This window comes from Chaetura pelagica, unplaced genomic scaffold, assembly GCF_000747805.2.
Source record: "Chaetura pelagica isolate M959 unplaced genomic scaffold, ChaPel_1.0 scaffold31, whole genome shotgun sequence".
In the NCBI taxonomy this organism is placed as follows: Eukaryota; Metazoa; Chordata; class Aves; order Apodiformes; family Apodidae; genus Chaetura; species Chaetura pelagica.
This window is the reverse complement of record NW_009952481.1, coordinates 1,699,001-1,712,342: the sequence shown is the minus strand read 5'-3', so window position 1 is coordinate 1,712,342 and position 13,342 is coordinate 1,699,001. Positions and strand designations below refer to the sequence as shown.

Here is a 13,342-nt window from a genome sequence, read left to right as displayed (position 1 = left end):
CCCAGGGAGGGACCCCGTGGGGATGCAGGGAAGGAATCTTTCTCCCTGAGGTGGAAGGAGCAGCAGGAACCACCAGCCTGTGAACTGACTCTGAACCCCATCCCCTGCCCTCCTGTACTGCTGGGGGGAAGGAGGGAGAGAAACCGGGAACAAAGGGATTTGGGCCTGGGAAGCAGGGAGGGGTGTGTGTAACATATGCAAGCTCTGCTCTTGATGTTTTGTGTGTCCTGAGTGTGTTTGATTAGTGTGAAATTAAATTATTATTTTTCCCTAAGTTGAGTCTGTTTTGCCCGTGACCTTAATTGGTGAAGAACCTTCCCTGTCCTTTGTCTTGACCCATGAGCTTCTAGTTGGGTTTGTCCTCCCCATCTCAGAGTGTGTGTGTGTGAAGGGGGAGTTGAATGAGTAGCCATGTGGCTGGCTTGTTGTTGTCCTGTTAGGCCCAAAGCATGACACTCATGGGAGATCATTTGCTTACACCATGTTTTGGTTTAGGTGGGAAATCCAGTAAGTGTTTACAGAACCTTAATATTTTTAAGTCAAGACATCTTGAACTGCATCTTAAATGTGTTCCCTCCCTTGATGTTTCTCCCCCTCCAAAGGTTTCAAGGCTCTTACCCATAAAGGTAGCACAACACATTGTGTTGTTTTATAAGGTTGATCGTTTAACTTAGAAACAAATTTTGATATTCAGAATACAGTAATAAAAAAGGTATATGTTTTACAGATTTTTGTAGGGATGGGGTATTGTGAGCATTTTATTTTCAGATTTTTTAAGATACATTGTTGACTTTTAGCTTTTTGGAATACCTGCGATAACTTTTGGAAATGTCTCCTCCATGGCCTGAACTGTGGATAAAAAGAAGTGAGATCAAAATAGGTTTCCTGATTGTGCGTCTTACAGGTGTTTGTATTTCTCTACAGGGGAAAATGTTTCTTAGCTTTGCTGCAAAAAATGTTTTTCTATTTAGTTTGGTTAACAATGAGTAATCAAAAAAAACAGAGGTGTTTTTTATATAGGCAGAAAGTAACTTTTCTCTGCCTACTTGAAGTTATTTGGGCACTTTCAGAAATACAGTAGTTGAATCTGTTACTCTGTCATAATCCCATTGTTCTTACATCTGTTTTGAAATGGAAGTTTCTGTTTACTTCTGTTGCAGTGTTCCACAGTGTTTCTTTTTCAGTAGGTTTATTACAAACAGCTCTTTGTGTTTATTTTCTATATGTCATATTTAGACTTCACTTCTTTATACCTGTGTATACTTATGTGCTAATTCAGTTCCCTGTGCTATGAAAACTGGAACTCTCTGAAGTAAACATACTGTTTCAGTAAAGTGTTGAAATTATTGAAATATTAGTATCCTTGTATCATCAACGTATTTTTGATAGTGTGTTTACAAACGAACAGCTGGAAGGTGTTTGCATTGATCCTGTGATATTTTGTTTTTCTGAATGATGATTGCAGTAGCAATGGAAATTTAATTTATATGGAAAAATAATCTCTCTCCAGGTGAAATCCTTTATTTGCTGTTACCTTTTCAAGTATGTCATTTAGGTATAAAACTGAATAAAATTGTTCTACTGTCCTCAGCAAGCCTCTAATTTTATTATTTTCTAAAAGTCTTGATTATTTGTAATTTGTGCTCTCTGTATTCAGAGGCTCGTGAAAGAGAGAAGGAAGACCAGGCTGTAAAGGAGTCTAGAAGTCCATGCGCCGATTCATCAGCTTCTGTGTCCAGTGCAACAGGAGCTGGGTCCACATTAACCCAAAGGTACTCAGATATGGTGGGAGATTCTATGTTACAGCTTTCTGATCTGAAGAGGGTTTTGGGGCTTTGCTTCTTGAAACCATGAGTGTCATTAAACTTGTGTGAATATGTCTGTGTTATCTGAAGTATACAACTGTGTTATCTGTTTTTTAAAAAATATTAGGGCAAATATAATGACTACATATGCTAACTTAATGAGCAGCTGTTGTACCCATTTGTAGATAGAATATACTTGCTCGTGCCTGCTGAAAGATACATCAAGAGAGGTGAAGAACCTCTGTATGCACATTGTACAGGGTAATGTTGGGCTGGAAAAAGTATTTCATTTTGACTTCAGTCTGAAAGTAACTCGCAAACTTGCCAAAATCTGTTTGTTATTGACAAGCAATAAATGCTACTGCTTTCAGAGTTTGCATTCTGAAATGCTGGGAAATCAGAAGTAGCTGAAGATAATGGGGGGCACACCAATCCATTGTGTGAGTGTCCAGTGCACTGTAAATGTTTAGGTTTCTGTATGTATGGAAGTCTAAAAACGCATAGGAGTCTTGAGTAGACCTATATATATATATGTATCTAATGGGCTGACAGGGTCTCTGTGTGGTAGGCAATTACGGACAGACTTTTAGTATTTCAGACTGTGAAAAAATTTCTGGTGCAAAAGTTACGTTTTGCCTGTTCCTCTGTGGAAAACCCAAATGAGTTGTGCACTGTCTATGAAATAACTTGTTGTACAGTGTACTACCCTGTAGATCCTGTGTTTGTCTCGTGCCTGCAGAAAGAATATTCTGTTCTCCCATTTGCTTTTTGGTGGCCTTGGATACCTATCTGGTGAACTAATGAAGGGTCACGGGAACTTGAATGTAGTGTAATTGTGTGCTGTATACAGGTGACTTCAATATGCAGAAACAATGAGAATAAATGGTAAGGTAGAAGGCAGTCCATCTTAGATGTAGAGCCTTTCCCTAATTATCTCATTCCACTAATGGACCTGACGCAAGGGAACTCCTGGGACTTGGTATAGAGGAGGATAACATACTTTTCAGTATTCTGAGTTGTTAGACTCTGGTAACTCACCAGAGTTCTGTTGATGCTAAGTTTTCTTTGGTTTTCTCTTTTGTTTTACTAAGCATTGAGAAGGGAGGGCATAACATGAAAAGCTCTTCAGGACGGTTTATATTGCTTTGTAAAACATAGTAGGTAGCTTATTAAATAGTGCTAAAACCAGGAAGCTAGTGGAGGAGATTTGCCATTGTGAATCAGTCTTAATTCAGAGGAACAATCCTACAACTGGCAATTTAAGTCCAAAATACAAGACTGTCAGTAGTTCTTTTTTAGAATGTACATTTTAATTACTATAAACTGATCTCATATACATATAGCTTATTCTCTTGTCTGAAAATGACGACAGTGTCCTGAGTATTATTTTTTTTAAAAACTCCAAATACTTTCAGTTATCATAGTAGCCTTCATACTATTTTTTAATTGTTAAAAAGGGGTTGCTGACTCAAAAGATGTGAAGTAGTTGCTGATTATTTTTTGCTTTTGAGCTACTTTCTTGTAGAGAAATACTTATCAGTAGTTATGATACTTCTACATTTATCATAATAATAATAATAATAATAATAATAATAATAATAATAATAATAATAATAATAATAAAAAATAAAAATCAGCTTTTGTTATTTCCCCAGTCTGTGTGCCATCTGTGCTCTGATGCAGCTTATTTTTTTTCATTGTTTGTTTCACTTACTGAGGGAAGTTACAAGGCAAAGCAAGAAATGATTCCTTACACTCTTTTGAATTCTGGTAAAGGGGTTGGTAAACTGATTCTTTCTTTGCAGCTTCACTAGTAGAGTAGAACTGAAAGGCTGAAAGTTGAAGGAAACGCCACTTGTTTTGTCCCTTCTGTCAGCACCGTTCCTGGTTGCTGTCAGAAGATGGGCTTTTGGTCTGGCTACGTTACGATATTACGTTTCACTTTTTTCCAATCAGGAGAGAGGATACCAGCAGCAGTAGCACTTGGCTGTCACTGCCAAGCTTGGAGTGCGGTGGAAAATGGCACTGCAATTCTGGCTGTTTCACATGTGGACTCATTATAGTGCTGCTCAAAATACTGAAATGCTTGATTTGATCGATTTATCCTTCCTAGCAAAAGAAGGAATTATAAGGATAGGTAATTAGGGAGGAAGCTAGGTGGTGTTATTGGATGTCTATAGAAAGGTGTGAAAGTCTAGGACTCTAGGATTGGAAAAGCCTCCTTGAACCATTATCTTACCTAAGTTTTTCTTACTGGCAGCTACAGTGTATATTTGGTTCCATTGAAAAACTAATTAAAGAGTTTGGCTTTGGGGGAAAAGACATGTGGTTTGCTAGTCTGGGAATGCATATCAGCTCTTAAAACACAAGTATTTTGCACATAGTATTGTAAAATTGTTAGTTTTGGGGGAACCTAACTTTTAAGACCTTCAAAGGTCTCAAGCCTTTCCTCGCATGCTGGAAAAGCTTCCTTTTGGTAAAAAGATAATGAATGCCTCATCATTGTAGAGTAAGAGGAGTTTTTTCTATTTATGTTTGGTCTATTACGTAATCATACCCTGATCTAGGTCTTTAAATGTCTCTCATCACTATGCAAAACAAAGTTTGTATATTGAGCATTACCTTGTTACGTTTTATTAAGGTACTAAGTATATATGGGAAAATCAAACAAACTTCTTAGGCATGCAGGCACTTCTCATCACTGTAATATGAGGACCAAATTTGTTTTGGTTTTAGTTTCTTTTGATTTCTTTGTGAAACAGAATTTCAATTGCCTATCCAACACAGATACTTGTGTAATCTTACTACCTGGTTGGTGTAGTGTTTGGGGGAGTGAGGAAGGCTGCGTTCTCTGACAGAATTACATAGTTTAGAACATGTTTTCTTAATCCTTTATTATCATTTTGAACTTGTGTGTTTTTATTGTAGTTTTAGAGTCATAGCCTAAATTAAAAAAACTCTCCATTATACCTCTCTGTAGTCTTTGTTTTAAATTTTCATTCTTAAACTGTCTTTTGCAGTCTGCTCACTTAAAAACTAACACTCCCTTAAAATGCAAGCTAGCACACCTAGCCTTTCAATTTGATATTACCTCACTGAATCTGAAAGGAACAGCTGATTTTCACTGCAATGTATCACTGTAATGATACACTCTATGTAGTCAAAAGGCACAGTTTTCTGCATACTGCTTTTAGACCTTCTGCCAGTTAGCATGCTGCTTACTTCATAACTACCAGCAGAGGGAGCACATTTATTTAAAATAAATTGGATTAATGTGGACTAGATAGTTTTACTTACTTTTCAAAAATTTTCCAATGATAAAAATAATAAGTTCATACAATTGATTTGGACAACAGCAAAATTTCAATTTATTATAACTTTTAGAATCTAGATTTGTGACATTATCAATTATTTGGTCAAAAATGCCTGACTCCCTATTATTCTTTTGGAGGATTATAAAGCAAGTGCCATGCTTTATGTTCTTACTCTGGTTGTGAGCCTGGGCCGTTACTGTTTTGATGTCCACCCAGCCAGCAGAGGTGTAGAGCATTTGTACAAGCTGCACCTTGAGGCAGAGTCTTGAAAATGTTCCATTGCAATATTTTCTGTTGGCTTCTAAGCAGTGTTGAAATCCATACTAGTAATGTTGTTCTGTTGTTTTTACAGCCCACTTAACTTTTTCTTTGTTTTATTTTGTCCTGTTACTTGAACTGCCTGTCACTGTGGTATTCCTTTCTTTAAAGCTTTGTTTATGCTTTCAAGGTGATGGTGGGCCTACACTCTCTTAATACAAATTACTGTACGTTCTACAGCTAATTTCAGTGTTTGCAAATCTACTACAGCGCTAAACATCTTTTATCTGAAAATTCCTATAGAACTGCCAGTTTTCTTCAAACAGTAATTAAAAAAAATTTTCCATGCAGACAGGCAACCCATAGTGAAAGTGAAGATAGCTCAGAGGAAGAGGTAATTGGTCCTTCTATGCAATCCCAATCTTCGGCCCAAGGTCCAGCTGAGGACACAGATGATGATGATGATGATGAATTCATTGGTCCACCACTTCCGCCTGGGTTTAAGGATAGTGATGATGATAATGACAATGATGATACAGAGGAGGAAGATAATGTAAGTATTTTGTTCCTCTTTAATGTTTTAATGCTTTAAGTGGACTCTAATTTGTATGTGTCCTTTTTCCTTTATGATTGAATTTTGCAGGTGAAGTGTGACTTTTGTTTGAAATGTAGGTATTTTATTTTTTTTTCTAATGATTATTGCACAAAAGCAAATAATTATTTTCATTTAAAAATACAAGGGCTTTAAAAAATGCAGGCATGTAAATCTCAAGGGAAATTAATCATCAGTATATGTTGTTTACTCTTTTTTGTTTTCACATTATGAACCACATTAAAAAAATAGCTTATTTTTTTTTTCTGTTTTTTTCCAATTGCATGTGTAGAATTTTTTACAAGAAAGAGCAAATAGAGGTGGGTTTGAATCTAGGGAGAACAATTGTGCCAAAACTGTTCTAAGAAAATGAACTGTGGCAAAAGAGGGTTGTTTGTTTTGTTTTTTTCTAAATATAAAGAAGTGCCAAACCAGTTGTTAGATACCATATAGATTGTCTGTTCTATCTATATTAAAAGCAAGAAACCCCCGAACAACCTAAGCTGGGTATCACAGGTGCTCAATAGACAAATCTGTCTCTAGTTAAAAGTTTAATGGTTTGATGTTCGTTCTCCAAAACTTCCTGGATTTAATATTTTGTGACAGTAGATTTTGTATGATAATTTCCATGTTGTTTTGTAGCAACAAAGATAGAAATCCTGTAAAACAGTCTTACTTGCGCTGGTTTGAGCCATTTGGTTTCAGAAAAAACTCTTACGTTCTGCTACACAAATAATCCTAAGAAACAAATTATCAGGTGTCTCAAAGATTTCTTGTCAATTCCTTTGCAGTTTTGACTGTGTGTCTAGTTTATGCTTTTCCGGTATAATCTCTTCTTTTGCATCTTGTGAACTTTTAAACATGAGTTTAGACTACTCAGAATGAGGAGGAACTTCTTAAGCAATGACATAACTGATTTTTAAGGCAAACTTTACCTTGTAAAATCACAATATTATTTTTTTTCCCCCAGGGAATAAGTAATTGAAAATTCTCATACCTTAGTGTTTTTTATTACTTTATCTGATCTGCTTGGATTCACTGTTGCCTATGGATTTCTTTAATTGTCATACTGTACATTTTAGTGCCATAAGTCCTGTTATTTCATCTGCACTCCACATTACTTTTCCTGTCTTAGAGAACCAACTGCAGCTAAATACCAAACTTTCCTTGAGAATGTTGTAAGCCTTAAGTTAACTTTCAGCTTACTATTGATCTGTATTAGGATTTCTCATGACTTTTGGCTTTTAGAGCATTGTGGAGTGAGTCCATGTTCCTGAGGGTGCCATGGACTCTGCAAATTTCAGTTGCTATGGATCATGTCTGTCGAAGTCACTACTTTTCTGCCAATTTTCATGTTTTCCTATCTCAGGTCTGCTTGTTCATACATTTTCAACTCATGGTAAAATCTCAAAATGCAGTGCTTCATCAAGAAATTTTTTCAAACATGAATCTCTCCAAAAGTTAATCATAACAGTAGTTTCTGATTTGAAAAGTACTTAAATTTATTGACGCTGAAAGAAATGTTTCATCTTGTTCTTGTTTTGTTGCTAGATACTTTTCAACCTATTTCTGTATCATGCAGAGTGTTAGTGTGTACACAAAGTTGTGGTGCATCCAGATGCTTGTCATTTTGGAATAAAACCTCACAATGTGTTACAAAAAAGGGCAACAACTTCTGAAAGTATGTGTTAATAGCTGCTAACTTTGTGCATTAATGTATTAGGAAGTGATAAATCTCAAAAAATACATGCTTTTTCTGCACAGGTATTTAGTTCTTTTTTTGGAGTGTATTCAGAGTGCCCCTCTAAATTACAGCTCTCTCTAGGAGTCCTCATTTATTTTCCTATTAAAAAAATCTCTTGCTCTGCTGTCGGCACTTGTGAAGCTTATAGCTGCCTTATAGCACTGAATAATTGAAGCCTCACAGCAAGAGGCAGTCAGACTTCAGAATCAAGTTCTACCATGTATCTTTAATCTTTAGGAGAGTAAAAGTCTTCAGATATGCTCAAAGTATTTACTAAAATAAAACAATGTAAATTTGAAATTGTATTATATCCTGGCAGCTAAACCCAAGGTTAAGCCTCATGTATGCTAATATTTCTTTGAAATATTGCACAAAGCTTTGCATCAGGAATCTCTTGTAGCTATTCATCCTGGTCTTTTCTGTACTCTACTTCATTGTTCATTGCTTCATTTTCATGTCATGTCCTTACTTGTTTTTTTTAAACAATAGAGATTGAAAACACCAGAATTATAGGCAGCAGTTGTCTTAGGGGAAAAAAAAAAAAAAAGAGGAAAGTTACATTTCTATGGAATGCCTTCCTGTCAGAATCTTAGGGAATTAAGTTGATTTCTAAACTGAATTATCTCCAGATAGTTCTTCCTAATAATTAAGAGAAATTTGTGTGTGTGGAAAACAATAGAGAATTTTGCTTAAAACTCACACTTAGCAGATTAGCTAAATAATGGTGGCTCATTTTATATATCTAAATCTTTCATGTAACTTAAGTCAAGAATTACTTGGGTTTTCCTTTGCAAATGAGAATTGATATAAGTAGCTTGTGGTTTGACCATAATTTTGTTGTATGCCTGGATTAAAATTTGAGAACACTTTTCCACTGTTTCCATGGTCTGTTAGAGATGTCACTTTCTGCAGTTAGCAAAAAACATTATATATTTAGCTGCTGTAATTCCATTCTGAAGTGAAAAATACATATACTTTTCAATTATGTGTGTTGGCACTGGTGTTGCCTGCTTGCCCTGAACTATCAAAATTATTTAGTTGCGTCGAAGAAAGTTTCACTACATTGGTCAAGTAATCTATAATAGAAATACACTAATATCTTACATCTGTCTTATTGCATCGTAAGTGGAAGGCTGGCATCCTTTGACAACTCTTCTGTTGAGTAGTTTTAGTTGAGTAATTTTATTAGACTCATGGGAATCAAGGGTCCTACACATACTGCTCTTCTAGTTTATGGCATAAGCATCTCTTTCATCTCCCTAGTGAGTGCTGTATGTGTTTCTAAATGTAATAATGTTCAAACTAGAGATTAGTGCCAAGTTGTAGCAGACTCCTTCCTTTATTCATATTTATGGAATAAATGAGGTTTTGTAGGAGAAAGTAAGTAAATTCTGAGCACTTATTTATGTAGCATATTGGTGTGGGAGAACAGTATTATTTAATAAGTAGAAACTGTAGGATGCATTACATCTCCTAAGTGGTAAAACTGTGTATCTTTTTGGAGGCAATATGTATGGCCTTCTGTACCATAGTGTCCTGTGTACCTATTTTCTGTTGATTTCCATCAAAGATGGCTGCACCTTAGTAGGGCTTTGTACACTGAGATATCTAAAATGCAGCCTGTTATATGTATAAATAATTTTAGAAAAAGCAACTGGATTGTTTCTTTAACTCGATGTCTGTCATGTGCCAATGAGATACGGATTTTAATATTTTTTAATATAATTGCTTGTACACCTCTCATGTTTATGAATTCTGAGCACCAAGTATTTTTTTTTCATTGTCTTTCTCTGAAGGACAAGGGGCATCTTTTTTGACAAAACTCTTACCTTAGTTCTGTAAGCTTCTCTAGAATGCCAAGGGGAAGAGAATGCTTGGAAACAGCTAATTCTACTTCAGCCTCTCTTTCTTAGTAGTCAATTGGTTTTCTAGTTTACTGTTTTAATTTCTAGCAAGATTACAGAATTAATTTATTTATTTTTATGTATTTTAATAATGCCACAGTTAGCTCAATATAGTGGAGTTACTGGAAACCAGACTTACAAGACCCTAGTGAAAAGTTTCAGACAGAAAGGTAACTTGCAGACTGGTGTGATTTAAGTTTGTCTGAACTTAAGACAATAGTTACAAAACAGTCTAGAATAGATTTGGTTGAGAATAAGCAGAGCAGCAGAAATATGAGACTTGTGGGTTTTCAGTCTAAACAGTTAATTTATAACTGGGAAGATTTTGTGTCAGTTTGGATGCCAGAGGCCTTTGGGGTCTATAGCCTCCCCTTACTCCTGCTCATGAACTCAGTTATTTTCTTTCCTGTGAAGAGAATCAGGAAGCAGCTGTGCTTTCCTGATTTCCTGTTGATCGATTGGTGATCACAGTATGATCCTGTGAGCCCCAAGGAAGGCAGGTGTTGCTGTTATGAGAACTCTGTGATTCCTGTTTCTTGCTTGTACATCAGGCTGTGGTTGGTATGCATGGGGGCAGAAGTGGGAGAAGAGAAATGGAAAGCTCCATTCAATAATTCTTTTGTTTCCAGATGTACTATGAGACTGTCTCCCTTTTGTTATCATATTTTGCTGTTGAAGTAACTTCTTTAACACACAAGTATCTAAATTTTTGACCCTGAAGGAAACAAATTTTCCTTTAACACTTACATGAGTTGCAGTTCTGTAATCTGAAGTCTTGTGAACTTTGTAAAAGAGATAAAATGCATTGAAATACTGGTAGCTACTGTCTCTCAAGCCTGACTTTAGATGTTGTTTTCATTAGAGGAACGTTGTTTTCCCACCATTGTTCTTGCTTGTTCAGTTGTTCCTACTTTCTTACGAGAAACTCAATAGAGACATTTGTTAAAATTGTTTACTGTGAGGTTAGCATCTTTTGAGTCCAGGATAGGCCCAGGACCACACAGCTCTCATGGGGTGTTTTACTGAATAATCATCAGGTGGAAGGAGTAGATGGTGGTTAAGAACTTTGATGAGAATTTTTAATACATTATTTGTGTTTTTACAGTAAAATTAATAATCACAGTTAATTGCCACATGTTTTGAATCAGCACTGCTAGTTTTTGAGTCTTATACATTTCTGTAATTTATGTTTACATGTGATACAAACAGAACAAAATTTTGAGGAAAGCCATATATATTGTATTGTATATGTGAATTTTGACTTAAGTTACTTTTTTTCTCTGAATTTATGTAAATTCACTTTATATACTCATGTTTTTGTGGTGCTTGTTGTAAAGCATTTTTCTAGATTGATTAAATTCTGTGTTAATACTGATGGTAGTTACATTTAACAAATAAACTCGCCTCCAGTTGTGTCAGAAGTGATGATTCTTAACATACTTGTGATGATTCTTAAGGCATACTTAACACAGTTTGTTTTAATTACATATACAAATACTTTACAGTGCTTGTTTTGTACAAATATTTGTATGGTGTAAGGAATACCTATGTATCAGGTATTTTTAAGGACAATAGGTACGCTTGGAGTCAATGCTCTCTAATATTTCTGATATTCTTGTTACAGATTTCTGTTTTGTATGAAAGATTTGCATTACCGTAGGGAGTGAGGAAAATGAAAAAAAAAACTTGTCCATTTCAACTGCAATCAGTGCTTTTCTGTAGTGCTTTTCCTCCTAATGGTGTAAAAACCTGGTTTGATTGTCAGCTTACAACCATGTGGAAAATTGGCACTGAGAGAGGGAGAGAGGAAGCAGAGTGTCTGCTGTAGTCTGAAGACTCTCAGGTTTGGTTTCTATCCTGAAAAACTGTGCTTTTCTGGAAAACTTGAAGAAAATCTCTTTGTTTCCAAGACAGGATGTTTTATGGAGAAGATGGCTTGTTTTTCAAACGGTAAATTGTTACTGATGGCAATACTTCGTGTGGTTAATTTTGAGGTAGGAGATACAGTTCAGTCTTTGCCAGCTTTTTTGCCTTGGCAAGATACACTAGGAGTTTGTGCAATCGAAGTAAAATCTGGCTGGAGGAGAACAGGCAAAACAGTCATGTCAGAGTTGGTGGGTGGACAGCTTAAAGTCTTGGACATTATTATTTTTCAAGGTAATGAATGACATCTATTAAAATACATTATTAAGAGAGTGGGTGTTTGTTAATGTTCTCTTCTGTGTCGTTAGAGTATGTGCTGAGATCTTTGGCAGAACTTGATGGAGTGCTACCATCTTGTGACACTTTGCCTCACTTGAAGCAACAGGTATAGAGGTGGTTTCTGGAAGAATTTGCCAGATTTGCAAGACTTCATCTTCTGTGTGGAGCTTAGTTACAGTTGATTCTTCTTTGAAATAGAGAACTATTTCTTGCAGCAGTACCAAATTGATACTCATAATTTTGTAATTATGTCCCTGAAACAAGTACAGCCTTGGGCCTCTCCAAGGCTGTACTCTGATTTGGGCATATTTCCAAAATGATAGTGCAGCTGTATTCCAAGTTTTAGAATTGTTTTGAGACACTTGTAAATTTTAGAGGATATACTGGTAATACTTGTTTGTTCGGAATGGAAGAAAGCCATTTCCTGCTGATTTAGATGGAGAATTTAAGTAGAGTGTAATTGCTTCAGTTAGAATTTGGCTAGGGTACCAGGATAAAAAGCCTGGTGTAAAAATAAATAAACGGTATGGGAATTTTTAGTTGTGCTGAGGAGTCATAACATTTCAGGCTGAGGATTGTCTGTCCGGGTAACTGCTGAATCTTATTTACCTAGTCATGTTCGTTTTGTCTAAACAAGAAAAGTGAAGTAAGCTGAATAAAGCCATTTTTATGTGTGCTATAGAGACAGAAAAGAGTCTGAGAATGAGAGGCATTATTTTTTAGCTACTTTTAGATATTGATATGTTGATGAAAATAGGTAGCAATTACCATTGTTTTCAGTTTTCTTTTGTGTTACCTTTCTATATGATCAGGAGGAAAATACTTTGGTCATGTGTGTGCATAATGTGTTCTTAGGTATTCACAGTATTTCTGCTGTGAAATTCAGGAAAATGTATTTTCTTCATACTAAACTTGAAACAAGTAATTGAATTTTTCTTACCATTTACTGGTGTTGCCAATAATGAGAGAGATAGTCTCAGAAGTGAGAGAGGATTTGCAAGCTTAACAAAAATTAAAATAAAACTAAATCAACTCCCTTTATTTTTAATAAGAAAGCTCAGTGTAAGAATGTGTGTGAATTAGGCAGAAGTTGGAAAGGAAGGGAAAGTTAACATAAGAAACTGAGAGCATCATATGAACAATGTACAAGAAGAAGCTAATGTGGTGACTGTGTTTTAGGGTGGCTGTAACTAATTCCTTTAGGGAATGTTTGTCTTTTGCATTAAGGTCTGGGGTATTTGCTCCTCTTCTCTCCAACCCAGTTCCCTACAGTTCATGATTACTTTTTGTCTGCAGAGAAAACAAATGTACTTCCAAGGTCTCTATCTCTTCTGTAGAGCATAGTAAGGCCAAGACTTCTCTGCTGTGTATCGTGCCATGCCTTTTTGGTGACATGATACTGCTTTAATTAATTAATTTAATTAATTAGTAATATGACTAAATAGAGGTTGTTTTAGAATGTTTCCTCTGAAGATAGATACTTAGTCCTGTGAGTTTGTTTCTAAAAATATTTTGTGAGAAGA

At 35.7% G+C, this 13,342-nt stretch overlaps 1 protein-coding gene across 1 annotated transcript in view; it reads left to right on the top strand.

Annotated features, from left to right (window-relative positions):
* WDR70 (WD repeat domain 70) overlaps positions 1-13,342 on the top strand; it is a 133,413-nt gene that overhangs the window by 2,777 nt on the left and 117,294 nt on the right. Inside the window, exons 3-4 of the mRNA XM_010008752.1 lie at positions 1,658-1,772; positions 5,729-5,930. Of these exons, the coding sequence (XP_010007054.1) occupies positions 1,658-1,772; positions 5,729-5,930 (317 nt within the window). The remainder of the gene's footprint in view (positions 1-1,657; positions 1,773-5,728; positions 5,931-13,342) is intronic.